Source organism: Taeniopygia guttata, chromosome 2 (genome assembly GCF_048771995.1).
Source record: "Taeniopygia guttata chromosome 2, bTaeGut7.mat, whole genome shotgun sequence".
Lineage (NCBI taxonomy): Eukaryota > Metazoa > Chordata > Aves > Passeriformes > Estrildidae > Taeniopygia > Taeniopygia guttata.
Window position 1 is genome coordinate 137,999,969 of NC_133026.1, and position 22,336 is coordinate 138,022,304.

Below are 22,336 nucleotides of genomic sequence, written 5' to 3' on the forward strand. Positions count from 1 at the left end.
TTGTGTTAGCTGAGCACAGATCTGCTCAGCTAACACAATCTTAGTTCAAGAATACAATTTTTGGACAGGGACATGGCATTTAGCCCAAGGGTCTTAAGCTACAGCTTAAGGCATCATTCCAAGAAGCACAAGGGGCCTGTAACCCCTGATAGATCCTCAGGGTAAGGTAAGTTTTGATGGTCCACAGGATGTACATGGGTATAACACAAGGTCAGGCAAGTTTCATCAAGGACTGATTGTCACTGGAAGAAAAATGTCCAGGAAAAATGAACTGTACAACTGGTTACTCCATTGACAGTTTCTGAGTAGCAAACTGCGTGTAAAGAAACGGCAACCCCATCCCCAAGATTTGTAAGGCTAAACCCATATGAGCACAAATGGCAACACCTTGTCCACAGCTTCAACTAATATTTTCTCTGTCACCAGGGAGAAATATGTCATGATCATGACAGCTGCTGTTTCCTTATAAAGCAGATCTGGTTTAGGTGGCATATTGTTTATAATGGAAATAATCCTAGTGTGCAGCACACAGAGTTGTAATAATATGGCACCACTGTAAGCCCTAGGGAGACCCTGATGGTGAAAAGGGTATGTGACATAGCAACTTTGTCTTTACTTGTATTATTGTTCTAATTTCCCTCAGCCCAAGAAGTAACATGCACAGATCTGTTCAAAAACAGAGCCTTCCCTGCTAACATATTCTTCTCGCTGACAAGGTCTATAGAGTAAAAAGCTTTTTAAAGATATAAACAGAATTTAGTAAATTGCAGGCCCATCATGAGATGTTAAAATCAAAAACATGATTTATGATTTTTTTTAGATGACAAATTCTCTTGACTTTGTCAGTTATAGCTTACACTGTATAATTTTGTTCTACTATTTTATATTAATCCAGCATTTTGTGTTTGACCAAAACATGTCATCAGTCTCTGCCTTACAAATATGAGAATATTCAGAATTATGGTTGAAAAGAAAAAAATCACATGTATGGAAGCGCATAATATACTGGAATTTCATCATTTCAGCAATTTTGTGAAAGCTACCTAATCCATTGACTTTTAAATTGCTTCCATGCCATAAATACTGAGAACAAGTGGGGCGGGTGGGATGGAAGTGAAATGCCTCGCAGCATAAACACTCTAGTACCTGCTTCTTTTGCAGCTTGGTCCTGTTAGAGGATGCTTCACTGCTAACAAGGGCATTCCCCAAGTCTTGAGAAATAAGGGCAGTGAAAGGAGAATTCTTCCTCACCATGTGCAGTGTCTGCTCTCTGTTGCACTGCACTAAAGCAAAATCAGAGGAGTTGGCCCAGATTCAGACCCAAACCCTGCCCAGCAGAGCAGAGCCCTTTGCTCAGGTAACAGCTGTGATGTGCTGCATTTAGGCAGCCCCTGCACCCATGAAGCCAATCACTGCACAGACCCAGGGACCACGGCTGGGCAAGGAGACTTGCGGGTGGGCAAAAATCTCTGCCCACCTTCAGGTGCTGGAAACTACCTGAATGGGAATGCTCAGGCTGTCAGGTGAGAGTTGTTGCTAGAAAAACTCTGGGTTTTCTTCCCCTCCTGTTCATGACCTGGATCAAGCTTGACCTTATTTAAATCAAACAAAATGCTTTTACTGTATAATAAAAATTCCATGTTTTAATACATTGCCATGCACAAATGAAGTCAAACAACGCAGAGTACAAAATTGTCAAATATACAAAATGATAAAGCAGATACCCAAAGCTTCCAGAGATCATGCCCAAAGGTACCAAAAACTTGATATTGGTTTTAATTTTATTGTTTAAAAGAACTCCTCCCTCCCGCCTGGGCTTTATTTTTTGTTGGCTTTTGAAAACAGAAGGAAGTAAAGACTGAATATAAAAGCTGTAAGGTGGAATTAAGTGATGGCCACTTTGTATGCTAAAAATTAGTTTGCATGATAAGTTCTGTTTTGGGAAATAAGCACTGCTGTGCAGCTGAACACCTTGGATGCCTGGGGAAATGCAGTGTACATTAAACAAAAAGGCACACTTTTGTCTCATGCCACCTCATTTGGCTCCATCATTAAAAAGTTCAGCCATACATGTACTGGGAATAAGAGTGTGTCACTTTATAAGCATTAGAGTGCTGGCATCTTCCTAGATTATCAACCAAGTTAACATTAAAAGGAGATCACTGGCTTAGAGTATTTCCTTAGTGAATCTAAACCAGAACTGCGTCCGAAGGCAGCAGGACCAGACACAACTTGCTGGCTTCAAGTGACTGTTTTGACCATGGCCAAGGGCTTGCAGTCAGCCTGTCTGTATCCAGCCATCCTATATCAGGTGAGCAGATCTCCCAGAACCTCAACCCCAGCCTCCCTCTCACTCCCTGCAGCTCATGTCCATCATCAGTGGCCCATGTGGATGCACCAGCACAGCCTGGTATCTGATTCTGCCCATGGGCTCCTTTTTGGGAAGCAGCTTTTGGAGATAACTCAGGTGCAACTGCAATCCAGCTGCCTGCTTTCCTCAGGGTCATGTTCAAACAACCTTAAATTCAACTCCCCAAAGCAGAGGACCCCAAATTTAGAGCCCCCTTTGCTGGTTTGTGGTGTGCAGAGCCAGGCAGGCATTCCTCCCATCTTACCCAGACAGTGACAAAGAAACAGTAATTTCAAGGCAGGTCCAGGTAGCTGCAGTCCCTACAAGAAACTGAAAGCAAAGCCCAGCATGTCCCAGAGCACTGCCCTGCCACCTTCAGATTCTGCAATATCTGTGAGAAATTTAAAAATACACATCTGAGCCTTGCCAAGCACCCTGCAGCTTAGTGCAAAGCAAAGGAGTCTTCTCCTCAGAGGACACATCCTCTTTGGGAAATGCTGGTCATTCCCATCACCAGGGGATTGTCCAGTCCTGCCAGGAAATGTCTCCTGCCATGGTTGCAGGAGCCACTCAGCACAGACAGAACACTGTGCTCTGCCTGTGGGTTAGCCCAGCATGGCTCCATTCCTCCCCTTGGCCAGTGGTGTTGGATTCAGGGGAGAAGGGCGAGATGTGAGTCTCATGCTGAGATGCTTTGCATAGGCTGGAAGCTCCTGTCCCTCTTTTTCTACTGTCACTTAATCTCTTTCCCACCTTTCTCAGAAGTGCAGAGAAGGAGCCTCTTACATACAAGGGAAGCAGACAAAATGCTAAAAGGATTCCAAACATTTCTTCATCCGCTTTTGAGGCCTGGCTCAATAAGGAAAACTTCTGCCTAGATGTAACGCTGCCCTCTCAATATTGAAAAAAATACCCAACCAACTGAGCAAGTCCCCTAAGCATCTGATAGGACAATCTGAGGTTTTTTTCCTTCCCTGCATAGCTTTTTATTGCTTACATGCAGTTTTGCTGCAATACCAATATCTCTGCTATAAAAAAAACCCCTTGTTTTGCTATTTAATTTGGTGACTCACAATATTAAAAAGATAAATTCAAGGCAAATTTTTAATAGAAGGAATGTGATTAGAGGTGTAACAACTACAGAGAATTTTTTTTTTCTGATAAACTATTTAGATATATTTGGAATTAGCACCAGAAAGAAGCTTTTCATTTCCTTCTTAGACTGAGCCTGAGCTGTGATAATGCTGTCAGTCCTACTCTTATGGCAGAAGTAGATGTTACAGTCATGTGCCAGTTCAGTTTTGCCCTGCCCAGCTGGCCCCAGCCATGCCTGTCATGGAGCGCTCTCCTCCAGAGCTGCAAGGTGTCTAATACCAATCTGCAGTAAGTATTCCTTTTATAGATTCCCTTGTTTGTGTGAACTCTTTACTCTTTAGGGTGTACATCCCAGTTTGTGCTTTCCCCACTACTTGATTACGCACATGGAAGATGACTCCAGTGGTTCACACTTGCCTTGTGCACATCGACAGTGGTTTTGTGAAATCTCAATCAGACACTGAGTACTCCTTTGCTTATTTCTGAAGTACAACATTCAAACCCACCAGTGGTAACAGGACCCAATCTGGCAAAAACCCACTGCTGGGAGCAGCTGTCATTTCTCTGGGTAATCCCACTGATGTAATTTCACTGCCAGGGCTTTATTAACCAGCTCCAGTGGAGCTCCTCATGAGAGCAGAAGTTTGCTGCCTTTGAAGCAAGGAACCTGTGCACCGTGCTCAGCTGCACAGCCAGACCATCGCCCTCTCCAGCAGCACTGCAGCTTCTCTGCCAGTTGTTGCAGGCACGAAAATCTGTTTCTTGCCAGCAAGATGCTGCCTCCTTAAGAGGCAAACCCACAGCTGTTAGCCTTGCTTTGACTACACATCCACATGGTCCCATCACTTGCATGCAGCATTTTGTCCCAGGCTGCCATCATTGAAAGGCTACAGACTCTTGGTATGTCCAAGGGTTTTGTTCTTTCTTGTCCAGTTCTCTTCCTTTGATTACGTGCAGCAGAACCTTACTGCTGTGAGCAGACCTAGTGATGCTCATACCAAATGCACTGCTTTCCACAGAAGCTGTTTAAATTAATACCATTTTGCGTGAGGGAAAAAGAAAAAGGATATAGATTGCCCTGCTTTCCTGTAATATTGGAAACTTCAGGATATTTTTAATTCAGAAGTTTACATCTGATGATCTAGTCTAATCCTTGCATAACACATGCCTAATAACTTCATCCAGTAATTGCTGCACTGAGCCTGGATTTCAGTTTGAGGTAGAGCTTATTGACTTAGAAAAATACTCTGCATAATTTAAAGACTTTATGTGATGGAGAATATACCAGGTAACTGAGTAAGTTGTCTCCACTGGTAATCATCCTCCCTGTCGAGTATTTGCACTTAATTTCTAGCTTGAAATCAGTTTCCAACCAGCAGAGCACATAATTCCCTTTTCTTCTAAATAGAAGAGCTACCTGCCTTCAGACAGTACTTCCCTGCCCAGGTAGAAGATTGTGATTGCAGATGGAGATCAAGTCATCTCTTCAAATTGCCTCTGATAAATTAATAGCTTGAGCTTCATTAGTTTGACTCTATAATAAGACCTGTTTTCCTGCCCTTGAATGACACTGGGAACTATTGAAATAATCTTCCCAAGTTGTTGATACCTTTTTTGAAAGACTGACAGTGACCAAACAAACTGGAATGGTATCACTACAGCCAGGTCCTACATCCCAGCTAGCAACAGCATCTCTGGGGATGATGCTGAACAGATAATTTATGACATCTTCACAGCCACTGTATTATTGCAGACAGACTCCCCATGCTACATGGACTTGCTGCCGTCCTCCTGGATTTTTAACTTTCCTGTCCTCTGGGTTATTCTCCACTACTGACCTGCTCAGATCATTATTTATTGTGCCCCTGTTTTTGTCATCTCTGGCTGTTGCCAACAGTAATTTTCTCTTTCCCTGGGGGGTATACTGAAATAGAGCAAACCTTGGGAGGAGCTCATCAGAAATAGTCTCAGTGAGGATAATTCATATTTACAGCTATTTTTTGTGATCAGCCTGTAATCCATTTTTAATCCATTAAATATGGGTGATATTGATTTTGCATTATGCTATTTTGTTCTTTATCAGAATCAAATGCTCTATAGGAGGCTAAGTATTGTATGCCAGCAGAGCTTCTTTTCTCAACAATCCTTTTATATCACAAAAATAATAAGAATTTGGCATGATATAGTTCTATAAAAATAAAATGGGGGACTTTATAAATTTTTAATTCCTCCAATGATTACGCCATATCCACTTTTCCATGATTTTGCCTAAGACTGATAGGAAGCTACTGAGTCTATAATTTTCAGTATCAAACCACTCGTTCTTTTGAATTATTGTGGGTCTGGTGTCATTTGAAGTGTCCCTTATGCTTTCTGGTTCTGAGGAGTCCTAGGCAAATTTTTCCTTCCCTTTTGGATTCATTAATGGTTCTACAACTTTAAAATCATGTTTGGATAGTTACTGCTTAATATTACCTGTAATTACTGATGGAGTAGGAGGAATTACATTTTAATGTGTAATCTGACTCCCTCCTTCCACTGCTTTCAAATACAAAACAAGACTATTTGTTGGGTTTCCAATGTAGTGTGAGCAATCTCTGTGCTGGGCCTGTCTAACATCACACTTAGCTTTGCTATGGTGGTATTTATTAGGATATATGTAAAGTCTTTGGTGTAACCAGCCCTAACCTATTTGCCACTGACTTCCCATACATATTTGGCTTCCTTCATTAAGCACCTACTTTCCTTACTTGCTGATTTATCCTCATGAGCCTGCCTAATCACCCATGCATTGTCTTGGTGGGTTTTTTTTTGCACTCCAGATTACTTTCCTGAATTTTACTAAGGAGGTTGCAGGTAATGCTGGTCATATTTTCCCCTCACCCATCAATTATAATTATACCAGAGGACCTTATCTTTTTAAATTAAAATCTTATTGACAGCCTATATATACCAGGGTTAACTGCAGTCCTGCAGCAGGGCTGTTCAAGGAGACCCTGATGGCAGAGATGGCAACTGTTAAAGGGGACCAATGTGAAAGATGCAGGGTTTTACTTTGCTTTATTTTGAATAATGCAGATCTTTTGGCTTTGTGGCAGGTGGAGGGAGGTTCATTTTAGTGATCACAAAAAAATGCCACCTCAGTGATGTCTCCTTGGCTGGCGCTAATCAACACATCTCTGGAGCCTGCAATGGAGTAGTGCCTATGGAGGTTGGCCCAGGTCTGGCATGGGGTCTTCTGAAAATTCAGGGCAAGCCTAGAATTTTGTTATTTTTAATAGTTTCATTTCCTCAATGACATTGCAGCTGCAGTTGAGTGACAACACTTACCCTAAGGAAGAGACAGGGAGGGGTGGATTCACTGGTACAGCACTGCCACACCTCTGGACAAGCAAACCAAAGAGCTCATGGAGCTTTTCCAAACTCCCCTCTCGGAAGGTTGCTTTTCCCTTAGCAGAATGCATGGCAGGTGTTCAGGCACAGAAAGCCACCCAGATAAAAAGAGTGAGGGACAAAAGGGTGCAAAGGCTGATCTCAGCTGCAGCGTGCTCTCTGGGGTGAGCAATTCCTTCAGGTTTCTAGCAGAGGCCCTCTCACAGTGTGAAGCAGTCGGAATGGCTGAGCTCTGACAGGGATTCTTAGCGGGCTCTGATGCTGAGCCCGGACACAGAGAAACCAGGTGAGCGTGGCAGCAGGACAAGGCTCCGGGCTGGGAGGAAAGCTGCAGGTCTGCACAGGAACAGGGTCCTGGTCACAACCCTGCCTTGTCTCAGAGATAATAACTGGGGATCAATGTAACAGCAGCACAGCCTTTATGAATTTATCCATCTCCACAGGCTGATAATGGCTGCTTTATGAAAATAGCATTAGTCTTCCACTCTTTCACAGCGAACTAATGGCTCTGAGCATATTTAAATTCGCTTCCTTTGCCGGAATAACTTATTTGCTCCCTTTCATGTTGACTTGGTCTTTGGCACTCTCAACATAAATGATTTATTGACTAGAGATAAAGCATTCTTTCCCCTGAACTGTTTCTGCGACCCAGGCAAAAGCGGATATGTCTGGTATTTATAAGGTGTTCAGCATAAAAAATGCAATAGACTTGATTGTCTGCACTCAACAGCCTTTCCGAGAACACAGTACCTGCCCCCATTCATAAGAACAAAGATCTCTCCCACATGTTTATTTATATTAAAAAGTTTTCAGAGGAATACGCTGGGATCCAGATAGTTGTTCAGGAGATGTAGAACAATTTCATAAATATCCCTGAGGAAGCATGGCCTACTTTGGGAGAATAACAGTGATTAAAAAAATTCAAACACAATGAATAGTTAAATACAAGCCAAAAAGTACAGTTATTTCCTTATGGCTCTGGCAGACAGTTACACACGTGAGAAGTGTCACGGGGCTCAGGGGAGCTATGCTTGCAGTTATCCACATGCATAGGCTGGCTGCAGGATGGAGACCTACACCAGCTTCAAGGGAGGTTTGTCCGATAGGCACCTACAGCAGACATCTCTCCAAGTCTGGCTACTCAAGGGTCTGGACTTGATTTTCACATTTCTCAGGGCCTATAACACTGCTTTTCTAGGTCACCATAGCTAAAATCCTGGGAAGCTTTTAAAACAAACTGTTTTAACAGGATAAGTGCACACATCTAAATTCATGCCCATAAACTGGAAGATGTTCAAAACTAACATTGATACAAAAAAAGCTTCGAGTGGCTCTCTGCCTAACGCAACTTTTTCTCATACACCCTTTTAAGATAACACTCTCTGATAAACTCTTCTTTTATAATTCAAATTATTCTGGATTTTTTCATCGGGTAGTAAAATAAGAGAACTCCTACTATAGAAGTATAGCATTCTCTTTTTAATTTAACATATCAATCAAAGTATTTTGTTTTTAATTGCTTTACCAACATGAAATCGATGTCAGTTGTCAGAGTGCGTTTTTAAAACCTGTAGCAGAAAGAGCTGTAAAATTTGCTGAAGCTTACAGTGGACCTGTGCCATGCACATGGCCGGCTCTATTGGTATCAGATTCCAACCTGCAACCCTATGAAAAGCTCTAAAAAGTGCAAATGTTGCAATTGGCAAAGATCCTTATGTTTTAAGGAGAATTTTTACACCAATTAATTTGAAATTAGGGACCAGGATTTTCAGAAAGAGAATGTAGAAGCTTACTACTCTGTAATTCTTGGGAGCTCCATTTGAGGATCCATGGCAAGACCCTAACTATTAAAAATCATTAGCAACTTCTGAAAATCTTTGTCACCAGTAAAAATATTTTGCGTTTGCACTGAGTGCTATAGAAGTATCCACTGTGCTGAATCTGAGATGGGTGGAGAGCTGAAACCTAAGCCCATAACCATCTGAAAAAAAAATGAAACCATGCAGATAATTATCTGTTTGTTGTACAGACACCCTCAGTGGTTGACCTTCCATCCTCTAGCAATGAACTGCACAATAATTTTTAAGAATTATAACACAGGAGCTTCCTCCAGAAAGGTGCCTGTGACTTACTCTAACTGCACATTCTCTCCATCACTGCATCTTCACACAGCATTCTCTCACCCAGAGTTTGGAATAAATGCTAACAGCAACTCTACTCAGGCTGGAGAGAGTGACAGTCTTTAAGTACACAAAAAAGCTCCTTTTAATTTTAAAGAAAGAAGGAACAAAGAGGTAAGCCCCCTCAGTGTGTTGATGACATCAGTTCATTATAAAGAGTATGCCAAGAAGGTCCTGATGTGAGGGATAGACACTAATTCCACTGAGTCCCCATGGAAGAAACAGTACCACAGCCAGCTGTGATACAACCAGTGATGAGGTCAGCCATTCAGAGACTGAACAAAAAACAACGTTCAGGTTGAATGCAACAGTCATGAGCCTGCTACAGTATATTGAAAGGCTTATTGGAACCATTTGCTTATTCCCAGTTCCTACCAAAATACTCTTTTGAGTAGAAAGTGGAAAAAGTTAATGAAGAATCTGCCCTCTCCAAAGGGAGTGTCTTGCTCCTTAGAAGTATAGTCTTACACTTTACCTTTTTAGAGAGTTTGGTTTGGACTACAATTTCCCAGCCCTGCCCAAAACATAAGTGGTGGCCAGCATAAAGAACCTGAATTCTTCCAGTTTACTCTGGTTTTATTGCAGACCAAACCCAGGGTCACATACATGTCTGAGAAAGGCTCTCTCCCTTGCCTCTCCCTCACTGAGTTAGAAAACACACTGGCACACCAGAAACAGGACCCTTTGACATTTGGTGCGTGAGAGGGAGAGCAGACACAGAGTATACCCTTCTCTTGGCTACCTCTGTGACAGCTGTTCTCTTAAGTCATGAAAAAAGAAGTCACATCTCTGCCACGTGCAAATCTATCTACACAACCTACTGTGAATCAGTGAAGGGATGCTAGTACTGGGCTTCAGTTTGGATGCAGTCTCAGCACAAACACTGAAACATATCCTCAGTATTTTGAAAAAGGACCATTATATATATATATGGACTGTGCTACTTCTGTGAGAAAAGCACATATGAAGTGCTGATATTGTTTAACAGAATACCATTAGACTGCAAAACTAACACATACAAGACGTTTACATTCCTATCAGGGTGTAATATTGTGAACATATCCACTGAGATTGGAGAATTGTTGTAAGTTTTTCCTAAAACATCATGCCATCTGCATACATAATAAAAGAATCCAGTAGTTGCCATGCTATAACAGGACTTCTAGTGAAGGGCATAGACAGTCCCCTAAAGGGAACTCAAAAGTTATGCACAGTGATGAAGACTGGAAGAAATTTTCCAGCTAAAGGTCTGTCAGTGACTGTTTTCAACAAATTAGATATTTTGGATATTTTGCACCACATATTTACTCCACAGCAAACCAGGTCTCCCCAGAATGTATCAGCTGAGTGGGCTGATTTTACTTCAAGTTTGTCTTCAATCCTCCATGGTCATCTTCTGGCAGCGCCATTAATTGTGTTTTTTTCATGAAGGAAAATTCACTTTCATATCAAGTGGCAGGACAGCAGCTTTAGAGGCTGGAAATGTTTACGGAGAGCTCTCTGCTGGGGCTGTGAGAAACAAAATAAAAATCCAAAACAAGACCGTGAGTATAGGACAGAGCAAAGAAATTATCATGCATTTCAACTAAAATGAAAAAAGTCAGGTTTGAGCTTAGTAAATGCACTCCTAGAATATATATTGTGACCCTAGAACTTTTTTAATCAACTTTACTCACCAACCAAAAAACTCTTAATCCATTCCTTAGATAAAGTGCAGACTAGCAATCATTTGCATGATTTAACAAATCCTACTTGAATTTTATTGCCTCATGTGAAAGCACTGCTTATTCTTCTTGTAGTCTGAGTCCCAGAGAGCAGGGCTCTTCTGTTTGGTTGGATTTGCATCACCTACAAGAGGCTTGATAGCCAAAAGCTGGAAAGGCTCTGCCAAAGTAGTATTTGATGTTCCTGCACCCTTTCTGCTGGCTAAGATGGTAAGAACTGGCCACTGGTGCATAGAAAACAGCTCTCCCATATAATTCCCCACTTCAGACCCCATAAGATAATGAGGAGGTTGCAGAGTTTCTCTTTCCCCTGCTAAGCAGTACAGCACACCCAGAGTTGGTGGCTGCTATTCTCTGCCCGAAAGCCCCTGCAGAGGTGTACAGCCATCACACCATAAAGGAAGAGAATGTGGAGGTTATTTGTATCTTCTCCTCCCCTTCACCCAAGCTCTTCTTTGAGAAGCACAACAAAAGGACAAGAGGCAATTGACAAAAGAAGCAACAAGAGATATTCCAGTTAGATGCAAGGGAAAAAATAATCTTCCAAGTGAGGGTGGTTACCCTTTGGACCAAGTTGCCTCAGCAGGCTGAGGGACCTTCACCTACACAGATACCTGCAGCTCAACCAGATGAATCCCTACACAACTTGATGTGGCCCTGCTTTGACCACAGTTTACTGGAGCCATCTCCTGAAGCCTCTTCCAACCGAAATATTTTTAAGCTTGTACATTTTCTGAAGGGGATTTGTGCTTCTTGTTCTGCCTTTCTGAGCAGGAGATGAGTGCCTGTGCAGAGCTGCTCATGCTGAAGCACAGTCAGTTGTTAATTCAGTGTGTAGCACATAAATGCTTGTAAACCCATCACAGGCTCAAACTTCTGGGGCTGAGGAGACATGCAGAGACAAGTTCACCATATTATTTCATGGAATCACAGAATCATTTAGGTTGGAAAAGACCTTTATGATCATTGAGTCAAAGCATTAACCCAGCACTGCCAAGGCTACCACAAAAATATTTTGGGATGCAGCTTTGTCCGTCACACAGCCCTCACCCATCACCTATTTTACAGATCAGATCTCTGACCATGGCAGTGCTGGGATGGGACTCACCAGAACGGGTTTTGCACCCTTTCCACATCCTGTTTATTTCATGAATGCATGTGTCTGTATGTGAGGGAAGAGCTGGATTGTTGGGGTTTGGGGGCCAGATTCCTAACTGTGAAGGTAACAGGATACTGATGCTGCCAAGGCAGCATTCACATCAGCTGAAACTCAGGCTGGCAGTGGATTCCTGCTTCTCACGCCTTCAAAATCATTCCTGGTAGGCTCTTCTCTGTGGGGTGTGGGCTGCCTGGCCCTGCCAAGCTGTCATTTTGCCCATATTTGTCTCTACCAACCCCAAGCTCTTGTAGCAGTGGGCATGAAGGTCTGATTGAGCACAGAAAGTATGGGATGATAAATCAGTAGGTATTGCACAAGACCAAAAAAACCACCCACTCCCTGCCATGAGGACTTGATCCCTGAGTGTAAATATGCCCTATGAAATAGAGTAAAATCCAGTTTCCTTAATTATTTCCTTCCTAATGTGGGCATATTTACCTGATTACAGTGCTACTCTTGATTTCTGTTTTTATAGCTGCTTTGCTTTTATCCTCCAGGTTTTCTAGGGTAATGTTCCCAACACTACCTACTGTCATCTGCTACATGAGATGCCCACATCAATAGTGGCCTGAGAATGGCACACATTTCAGACCCAGCAACTGGTTTCACACCATGGAAGAACGTATAGGAAGGTTCTGAGCCTTCAGCTGGTCTAGAGAGATAACTGACTGTATCCCCCAAGACAGAAAAGAAAGCAATGGTGACATAAGCAATTTTCAAGACAAAAGGCAAATCTGTGGGGAGGTTTTAAAATTGGAGAGCAGCAAACAGGTACTTAATCTCAAAAGTATTTGATTTCAGGTGATTTAGAGGATGTCTCCCATCTGAGTAGCATCTGTGGAGACAAGCCTGTCTCACAAAGGCCTGTCTCTCTTTCTTTGAGCTCATCTGCTGCAAAGAAGGGAAAATTTCAAAAGCTCTCCCGAGCAATGGAAAATACCTTGCTCAGCCACAGAGCTGGAAGACTAAAATAAAATGGGTAAACTGGCTAATTATATCAGGTCAGGCCTCAGGACTGCACTCATGCTGAAATTCCCCAATCATCCCCATTGTCTCAGTCATTAGCTTGTATTTGTACTTAAGTTTGAAATGAGCCATCTGGCCCTTCAGACAGAAACCCATGAATGAGGAGAAATGGAACTGATCCCAACCTGAGCTCCATCCACACCACAGAGGGAGCACAACCACTTCGAGCCATGCAGAGGGTCTGGGTACAAGTGGTGACACTGAGCAAGCAGACAGCAGTGGTTCTGCCAAGCTCTGCATTTAGAGCAAGTACACTCAGGCTTTAATGGTCATCCAGCCTGTTTCTTCTCACTTTGTCTTTTGAGGACAGGGCTTTAGAAGCACCTATTCTTCCTCATTACCTGCATAATTTTTTGTGCCTAGCTGGAGGCTCCTCTAAGTACCTTGGTTTTATAACAGTACATATCCAGTGTTTACTGAAAGTAAAGATCTTTATAAAAAGATATCACAAATGAGTAGTTGCTTTTGAAAACCCTTCCTGAGACATTAAGCTCTGAAAACAAAGACAGTCCTTTGCAGGAGGTGTCTATGCTTACCAACACAACAGTGAACAGATCTAATCTCACATGACATTTTCAGTAAGCTGATGTAGGAAAACAACTATCATTTCAAAGCCACAGATGTATTTCAGTTTTTGAGTATCTGTGCTGTGTGAGTTTTGTCTGAGAAAGAGACATATTTTAGATTAATTTTAAACACATGTTAATTATACTCAACCTAGAGGTATTACCTATTTGCCACATTTCCATAATTGAGGGATTCTAATAAAGAAAACAAGCATCTATTATCTTTGCTAGGTTTACTCTCCTGGAACTAATTTTATATCATATTTCTAAAGTCAGCACATTTCAAATGCAGGATTATAATGAAAAATGTCTATTTCCAAACATCTTTCTACCATCTATTCCTTGGAGTCTGTGAAAAACTGCATTCAGCTTCATTTAGAAATATTTATTTCTGTGTTAGAAAGGACATACATATCTCACTTCACATGTCTCATGCCACTTGAGACATTTTAATATGCTGTACATTACTGCTGATTTGTTGCATCTTGCTATTAACTAATTAGAGTTCATATAACTGTCAAATGATTGGGGTTGGGAGGGACCCTGAAGATCATCTAGTTCCATTCCCCTGCCATGGGCAGGGAACCTTCCACTAGACCAGGTTACTCAGAGCCCCATCCAGCCTGACCTTGGACACTGCTGTGGATGGCACAGCCACAGCTTTTCTGTGCAACCTGTGCCAGGGCCTCACCACCCTCACAGTACAGAACATCTTCCTAAAACCTTATCTAAACCTGCTCTTTTCAGTTTAAGGCTCCTTGTCCTGTTACACCATTGTGGAAAGCCCCTCTCTAGCCTCACTGTAACTCCCTTTAAGGTAATGGAAGGTGCTATAAGGTCTCCCTGGAGCCTCTTCTTTTCCAGGCTGAACAGCCCCAGCTCAGCCAGCCTTCATGGGAAGGTGTTTTAGCCCCATGATCAATTTAGTGATTCTGGACTCCTCTGAACTCATTCCAACAGGTCCATGTCCTTCTTTTACTGGGGACTCCAGAGCTGGACACAGTACTCCAGATGGTGTGTGTGTCCAGCTCTGGGGCCCCCAACAGATACCATTACCACTGAAGAGTTTTGGATACTGATAAAAGAAAATTCCTGGCAGCCCACTCATAGATTTACCCTTTTCTTTATTGTGCATTGAATTATTATCAACACCGAGGTGTGAGAGAATGAGACCTCTCTGTAAGGCTCATGGAAGTTCAAGTCTCAGGTAAAATGAAAGTACCACCTTGGGGAGCTGCTGATACCAGTCTGTCACCATGGTGGAAGGAGACTTGGCAGGGGCTGGGAAGCGCTGCCATGGGGCAGCCTTGGCAGGAACAGGAAACATTTGCCCCTGTACTTCAGTGAAGTTGTACCTGCATTTGGTTTCACTCTATCACAAACCCATCCCATTCCTGCTCTGGGTGGAGAACAGCACTGGCTTTTTAACCTGCAGGTAAATGCAGCTCCTGCTGCACATCCTCACTATGTAACAGGTCTCTGATAACCAGAGTCAGCAATGCCAGAGATCCAAGGTTACCTCAAACAATTGCATGTGTGGAGCCAGCAACAGTGGGTGGCAAAGCAGTGCCCCCCAGCCCCTCCATCCACCCACTAACCCCTCCTCTCATATCAGCAGCCCTGGCTCACACAGACTGCAAGTCCAAGCCTCAGGGCTGCAGACACAGTGCCACAGCCTAGCAGCCTGTGTTAAACAGTGGCACAATAATCTAGGGACTGAATGCAACACCCAGCAGCTGAGAGAACACAAACATGTGGATGCTTTTTGATAAAACTGCCAATTTTTAGGAAGGAAGTCTCTTCTTACTTTGTATTTTTAATTTGATTGCCAAGCAAGAAATTAAGATTTTGATTTTGGAGCACCTTTGACAGAAAAAGTGGGCCTGTGAGCACAACACCTACAGCATCTAACATAGTAATCCTAATCCTAAATGTTTGATATTCTTTAATGAGTCCATGCAAAATAACTGTAAAAGCCAAAAATATGTAGAATCAAATGTTGTCTTCCCTTCACACCTGCTTTTTTAGGGGAGAGTTAGGACATATTTGTCATTAACTGTAAAACCCAACCATGAAACAATATTTTTTGTTGAAATGATCAGGGACATTGATGTATCATCACAAGACTCCAAGAGTAAGAGTCCTTAAAACAAACAGCAGCTGACATATTAATTGCTATTTCTGCTAGGATAAATTCAGGTTTCTTTTTCTTCTTCTGGACAACTTGCTCCCATAAGCAGGTACACTTAATCCTCCTGGATAGAGCTTTAATATCTGTTGATACCATCACCATAAAAACGCTCCTGAATAAATATTCCCACATGAGATCTAGGGAAAAGAATGACATTACAAGCAATAAACTCCTTGGTGTTATTTATGTATTGCTACACTGCTCACTGATGTTCCAGGCCCAGACAAGGGCTTGGAGGGGGCAGCTGGAACACAGCTTGGGACAGCCTGCTCAGGCACAGCGTGTACGTGGGTATGTGGGATCCTGGCTCACTCCCAGATGTGCTGTCCAGATCAATGGCACATCTCATCTCAAGCAAGGCTTCAGGGTGCCTTTCAAAGCAGTTTAGACAGGATGCTCTGAGTTTTAAGATATATGATGAACATTATCAGGGTCAGGCAAACCCCATCCTCTGTGTGCTGTCTCAAGAGATCACTCCCTTCTTGCCTGTGATGCTGGGCTCTCCAGCCTGCATCAGGCAATTCTGAGATGAAACATTTCTGGGAGAATGGATGTTGTGGCAGATGCTCTCAGCAGGTAACCTTCTGAAAAGACAATTAGTCAGAGGTTATTGCAGCTGCTCTGTGGAACACAGTTGGTTCACACAGAATGGGCTGAAAATGTAGTTGTCCAAAATGTGTTTTACTAAGCTATTCAAAGCTATCAAATAGTCAGATTAGCCAAAAGTCTCTTTATGAGTCACACACAACCCCAGCTTCCTTACCAAAGCAAATATCCCAGCAACTTTACTAGGTTAAGCAAAATGAGGACACATTGATTCTCTTTGCAGATGATTTATGCAGGAATTTTGGTTCTTTGCCCTTTCCTTCAAAAATCAGAGTTCTTGGTGGACAACTCTCTAAAGTGCTCAAGCTCACACTCTAGCCTTGTTTTGAAAAATATCTTAAATGACTTTTCAATCTTTTGAACTTGATTTTACAGTGTAATCTGAAAACCTCAGGACAAAAATCTGTCCCAAGAAATAATGTCCTTTCTATGCCTGTGCCTAACCAGCTTGTAAAAATTTCCCAAGCTTAGAAGTTTGGTTCAAAAATCAGGAAAAATCCTAGGAGAGATTCTTTCTTCTTTCAAAGTGGTTCTTTCATCTCAACTCAAGATGCCTCATACACCCCACCACCCACCAGCTGCTGCAAACACTCAAAGAAAACAGAAAAACAATTGCATAAACAGATTATGATGATATCCTTGAACTAACAAGCAGTTAAAATATTTTGAAAAATTATAAGCAACTGCTTACTTAATGCTTATAGGTTCTTTCAAAAAAGTCTCTTGTTCTACTGCACAGCTACCTATGACTGTGGACAGTGAACTGGCTGTCCTGAAGCATTCTGCTCAAGAAACACAAATTGTAGCAAGCAAAGATTTAAAGGAATGTGATGCTAAGGAGTCCAGTAGTCCTATCTGGTGCTGTCTGAAACTGAAAATGCATGTGAGATTGCTGACTTTATGCATCTTTCTCTCTGCCTGGCTGTAATCAGTTCTTGGTCTCCCAAGTTCTTCTGGGGTGCTCTGCAGGAAGTGAAAAAGGCTGTCACAGATGAATGGCATTCCCCACGCTGTGGCTCTGCACAGCTATTTGCACTGCATTGTGAGTCTTTGCATTCCTATTGCTTTCACCTCGACAGACTGGGTTTTAAAATGAAGCTCCAGGAACTGCACAAACTGAGTGAATTCAAAGAAGACATAGCTTTAGTAGTATCTTCAGCATGCACGTAAGGTTCTTAACCACACAGTCCCCAGTAGTTTGGTGGCTGCTCTGATCACCAGCTGGAACCTGTATTTGCCTTTTTTCTGCAGATTCTGCAGCACACTTTCAAGCCTACTCTGCTCTGCTCATATGCATGCAGCAGCAATTGGGAATTATCCTGTGCATTATCAGTTCTGTGCATTAGATCAGCATATTACTTGCTTTAGGATCCTCAGTGAAATACACATTAAGAAACACAATCAGATGAAACTAAAGATTTCACTGGAAAATGGAAATATAATAGCAAAAGGGTTTGGAAACTCTCTGGAGCTACAACTCCCTCACTGGTTATGCAGAGCTTATACAGGATTAATAGGTGGAACAAACTATCCATCTTTAGGGAGATATTCACTGTGAGATTCCCTAAAATGAAAATTTCCATTCTGTGATTAGCCAAGCAAAAAGGGAAATTATACCTACTAAAACCACCAAAGGACTGCACACATGCACACACACATTTACCACACAACAAAACAAAAACACATTGTGAAACCTACAAAACCAGTCCCTAGCCCTTAGTTAGCTGAACAAGTAAATTTGTTTAGCTTTTTGCAGGAATTAATCAATATATACCCGTATTATCACATTGTGTTATCACTGTTTTCTCCAGGACCTTGCAGTGCTCTGAGCACCTAACAGACAGAATGAAGACAAAGAGCATTTTGGTACCATTTGGTACTTGCTTTATTCTTGCAGTTCAGCATGTGCCCCACCACCTCATTTAATGCACAATGTCCAACCTCCATCTGGAAGATAATTATTGCTGTTCCCATGAACACAGTGTCTAAACATGTCACCAAAAAAGGCCTGAATTTCAAAATACCTCAGTTAGAAGACATGGCCTTATTTTGCAGTTCCTAGTTAAGTACAAAGAGAGTTACAAGGCTGCACTGGTGCTGTCTGTCAGCTCCTGTCTCCAGCCACAAGTGCTTCAGGCTGTCAGAGCCATGTGGGGCTCCTGAGGAAAGGAGGTTTGAGGAAGCTTCTGGAATACATACTCCAGAATGCCAATGATGCCTTTTCCTAATATGGCCCAAAGTCTGATTTTATCTCAAAATTGTACTTTACTATCTGAAAGTGAAGTAGCTGGACCATCAATGTTAATAATCCATCATGGCCCTCCAAAACCCCAGGGTTGTACAGGAAAAAAAGCAGCTGCTATTTTAGCCTCATCAATCTGATTATGACCAAGTTTTCCCAGGCATCCTCAGAAAGGTCTACACAACAATTAGCATGATGCATACACCACTGCTGCTTTAAAAATAAAATCAAATAGAAGGCACCCAGTCTCCTCCCAGCTGCAGGATCAAGGGAGAGCTGCAGAGAGGGCAGGTCCTACCCAAGGCAGGGATCCTCTTCTACCCCACAACTGATGCTGTGTCAAGGCAGCAGAGTGGGCTCTCCCTCTGCACATCAGGCTTCATGTCTCTGTCTAAACAGCTGGAAAGTGAACTACAGTGATCACAATGAGTTACCACATTTGAAGAGTCCTCATGGTGATTACTAAGACTGGATCTGGATGCATTCCCAGAGGAGATCCTAAATACCAGTAATGCTTCTGCCTTGGCAGAAGGGCTTGATAAACAAAGGATGGGCAGTTTGCATCAAAAAAGTTCTTAAGTCATGCATGAAGTCTAAGTAAGTCTAAGTCTACTGACCACAGAGCCAAGCAAGTAAGTCAGTTGTGGAAACTTGACATGTATAAAACAAAGCAAGCCAGTGTTTAGAATGCATGAGCTATTCAGTCATCCAGGGTTTTGGGAAGCTCCTGTTCAGCACAGGGATTCTTTGACTGGCTGCAAGTTGTGCTTTACTCTGATTTGCCCATTTCCTATCATTTTAATTTGGAGGCTATCCAAAGCACCTGCATATTCTTCTCTCTCTTTTTGAATCCTGCACATGTTCCTGAAAAGATGATTGCACAGAAATGTATACAAATGGTGACAGACCACACCATATGCTGTGGAGATGATGCTGTGTGTGGTTGCTGACATCCCAAGCAAAATGCTGTGTAATCTCTTCCTTTGCCAGCAAAGTGGTATCAACCTGTGGGACAGTTTGCAGGACCTGCTGGAATTCTCCACGTTGCCCTGTTTCCTTCCCAAGGAAGACCAGGCCCCATCCCCACCCTCGTGTGCCACCATCACTGGTCAGGCTGGGCATCCAGCACCCAGGGCTGGGACACACTCTCAGGTGCTGTAGCAGAGCATACCCAGTGTAAATCAAGGATGGGACCAATGTACTTGGTGGTAGAAAATAATTCAGTACCAGGTAGAAATTGACCTTTAGAAGTCAGACAGAAGAGCACTGTTACATTTTAAAGATAAGGGTTTGGGGCTAAATGTCATACCAGGAAAAATACTTTCATTCATCATTCAGATTCTTTGCTTGTAGAACATAACAGGATGCACTGATGGATGCAAGAAAGTGAAATATGCAGCAGAGCAGCATCTCAGTGGTTAACGCAAAGGTCTTATCTACCATATCACAGATCACTAGAATTCCCTTTGCTGTCTAGTTAAATAAATACGTAATTGTTCTGCACAAACTGGAACAGCATAAAAAAAAAGACATACAGCATATCTCTCTCCCACCTGGAAGTTTGTCTTTAAGGTTAGAGATGCAAATAAATAAAGCGTGTGTGGATTTCTGAGATGATTCACTTTAACTTCTGCAGATAGTCTGATTAAAGCCAACTGGGTATTTCCACGCATAATTGCAGACTGGAACCCCAGATAAATACAAAACACAGACAGGAGTGGGATGGGAGAGTCCATCCCTGCCTGTGCTGAGCTATGAGAAGCAATTTGCTGTGCAGAGCACCAGCTCACTTGGCTCTGAAGTTGGTGGGGTGGCTGAACAAACAGATTCTACTTATCCTAGACAGGCAACCAGCCTACACTGTTATCTGGGCTTCTTCCACAAGCAGTGGAGAAAGACGGGGCCCTTTGAGAGTGACCCACCTACCTACTTGTCATAATGGATAAATGATTCCTTGGCAGCTCCTCTCTTCTCTGATTACCAAGAAAGCTGAATGATGAGCTCAGAGTAGTTATCCACCAATTAAATGGCAAACAAGAGGTGGCAGGAATTGCAACTGCATGCCTAATTTGATTGTTACAACTTCCAATTAGCATGTGAAGTGTAGGTACCACAATGTTCAGGATTAGCAGATTTAATGCTTACATTTCTACTGATATCAAGAACCATATCGATTCTAGTGAGGGATAAGAGCCCTGAATTCCTTTGAGGCCTTGGATATTGGAATTTGACAAGGAAATTACACACCAAACATCTTCTTAAAAATTCATACACATAACTGAGATAATGGGATGTTTCCTGCAAAAAATCCACAAAGTACTAAAGTTTGGTAGAGGAATTATTTACTAAGCACTATTGGTGTAATTTTGTAGCCAGATTAATTTATTGCGCCTATGCTGCCAAATTATTTTGATTTGCCACTGCTTTCATTTCCACTTGGAATATATGAACAAATGAATAGAAATTCACATAGGCAAATAAAATTTGAGTAAACAAAAATAGTGGTTTGTTTGTTATTAAACACCTTTCATATTTTAGCTGTGGTAAGAAATTAGGTTGGTAAGCACTTGTAACTGGAAAAGTTCTACCATCTTATCTCTGGCCAAACAGTTTATCACAGTTCATGTGCAGACAAACTTTCGTGTCTCCAAACTCAGGGAAAAATATGTAATGGGCTGTGGTAGTTCTTTCTCAGTGCCAGAACAGTAAGCATCCCAATTAAATTGTTGCTTCAAGGAAGGAAGAAAGGAAGGAAGGATTTCTGCCACTGGAGCATAAAACAGATTTTGGCTAGAAAGAACATGGACAAGATATTCAAAAACCCCCAAGTAATTTGCACACCAAAGTCTCATTAAAGTCAACAAGACTTTGATTTCCAAGCTACTTGTGAAAATTTTCTCTGATGATGCCTACAAGTCTTTCAATATTTATCTTAAACAAGTGCTGACACATTCAAAAGCAGATCCAGGACAGCAACAAGTTTTGGTAACCCCCTCAAGACATTTCTAAAGCCTCACCCACAAGAGACACAAAACTTCTGGCATGTCCATATGTCTGGAATTTTCAGTCAGCATCATGCATTTGTCTGTTTAGGGTAATTAAGGGCATGCCTCTGTGAACACAGTTCTGCGAGGGATGCGCAGCAGAACAGATGCTCTGCTGTGCCCGCCCGCGTGCCCTCGCCCGTGGCAAACACAGGGCAGAGCTGTGCACTGCCAGTGGAGAGGAGCAAGCAACATGTGCTCAGCACTCATGTGAGAATGGCCATCCTCCAGTGGCCTCACTGTCACCAGGTAGCCACACTGTCAGATTTGTTTCACAAGCCCAGCCACCATCGCACACTGCCCAAGAATAAACACAACAGAACATCTTTTGCTAAGCCATTTTTAACTTGTTCTCCATCACCTCTAACACACCCTTCAAGGATTTTTTATTTGCTGCTCATCCCCACTTAGGCTGGACAAGGCTGGGTGAATCATGAAGAAATAGATGCTGGGACTGGTTGTTTAAGAGGTTAGCTAGGAGGATCCATGCCCTAAGCTCCTTAAGATTCACTATTTAAACACTGTACTCATAAAATGCCTAAATGGACATAAAAAGGAAGCTGTGATGTTGCAGAGACTTCAAAACTGAACAGCAGCCTTATCAGAAAAACAGTTGAGATGTTCAGGAATAGCCAGTCTGCCCTACTAATAAAAGGGTTTTCTCTGGAAAAGCCTCAGATTTGAGGATTCTGGAGTTTGGCCCTTAAGGGTATGGGAACTGGGAGAGCTGTAAATGTGTTAAATATCAGCTTCTTAATGA

At 42.3% G+C, this 22,336-nt stretch overlaps 1 protein-coding gene across 1 annotated transcript in view; it reads right to left on the reverse strand.

The window, feature by feature from the left end:
* Positions 1-9,576: 9,576 nt before the first annotated feature.
* The window catches only part of SAMD12 (sterile alpha motif domain containing 12), a 167,381-nt gene continuing 154,621 nt past the window's right edge, over positions 9,577-22,336 (reverse strand). The window contains 1 exon segment of the mRNA NM_001245248.1: positions 9,577-10,527. Within this exon segment, the coding sequence (NP_001232177.1) occupies positions 10,505-10,527 (23 nt within the window). The 3' untranslated portion in view covers positions 9,577-10,504.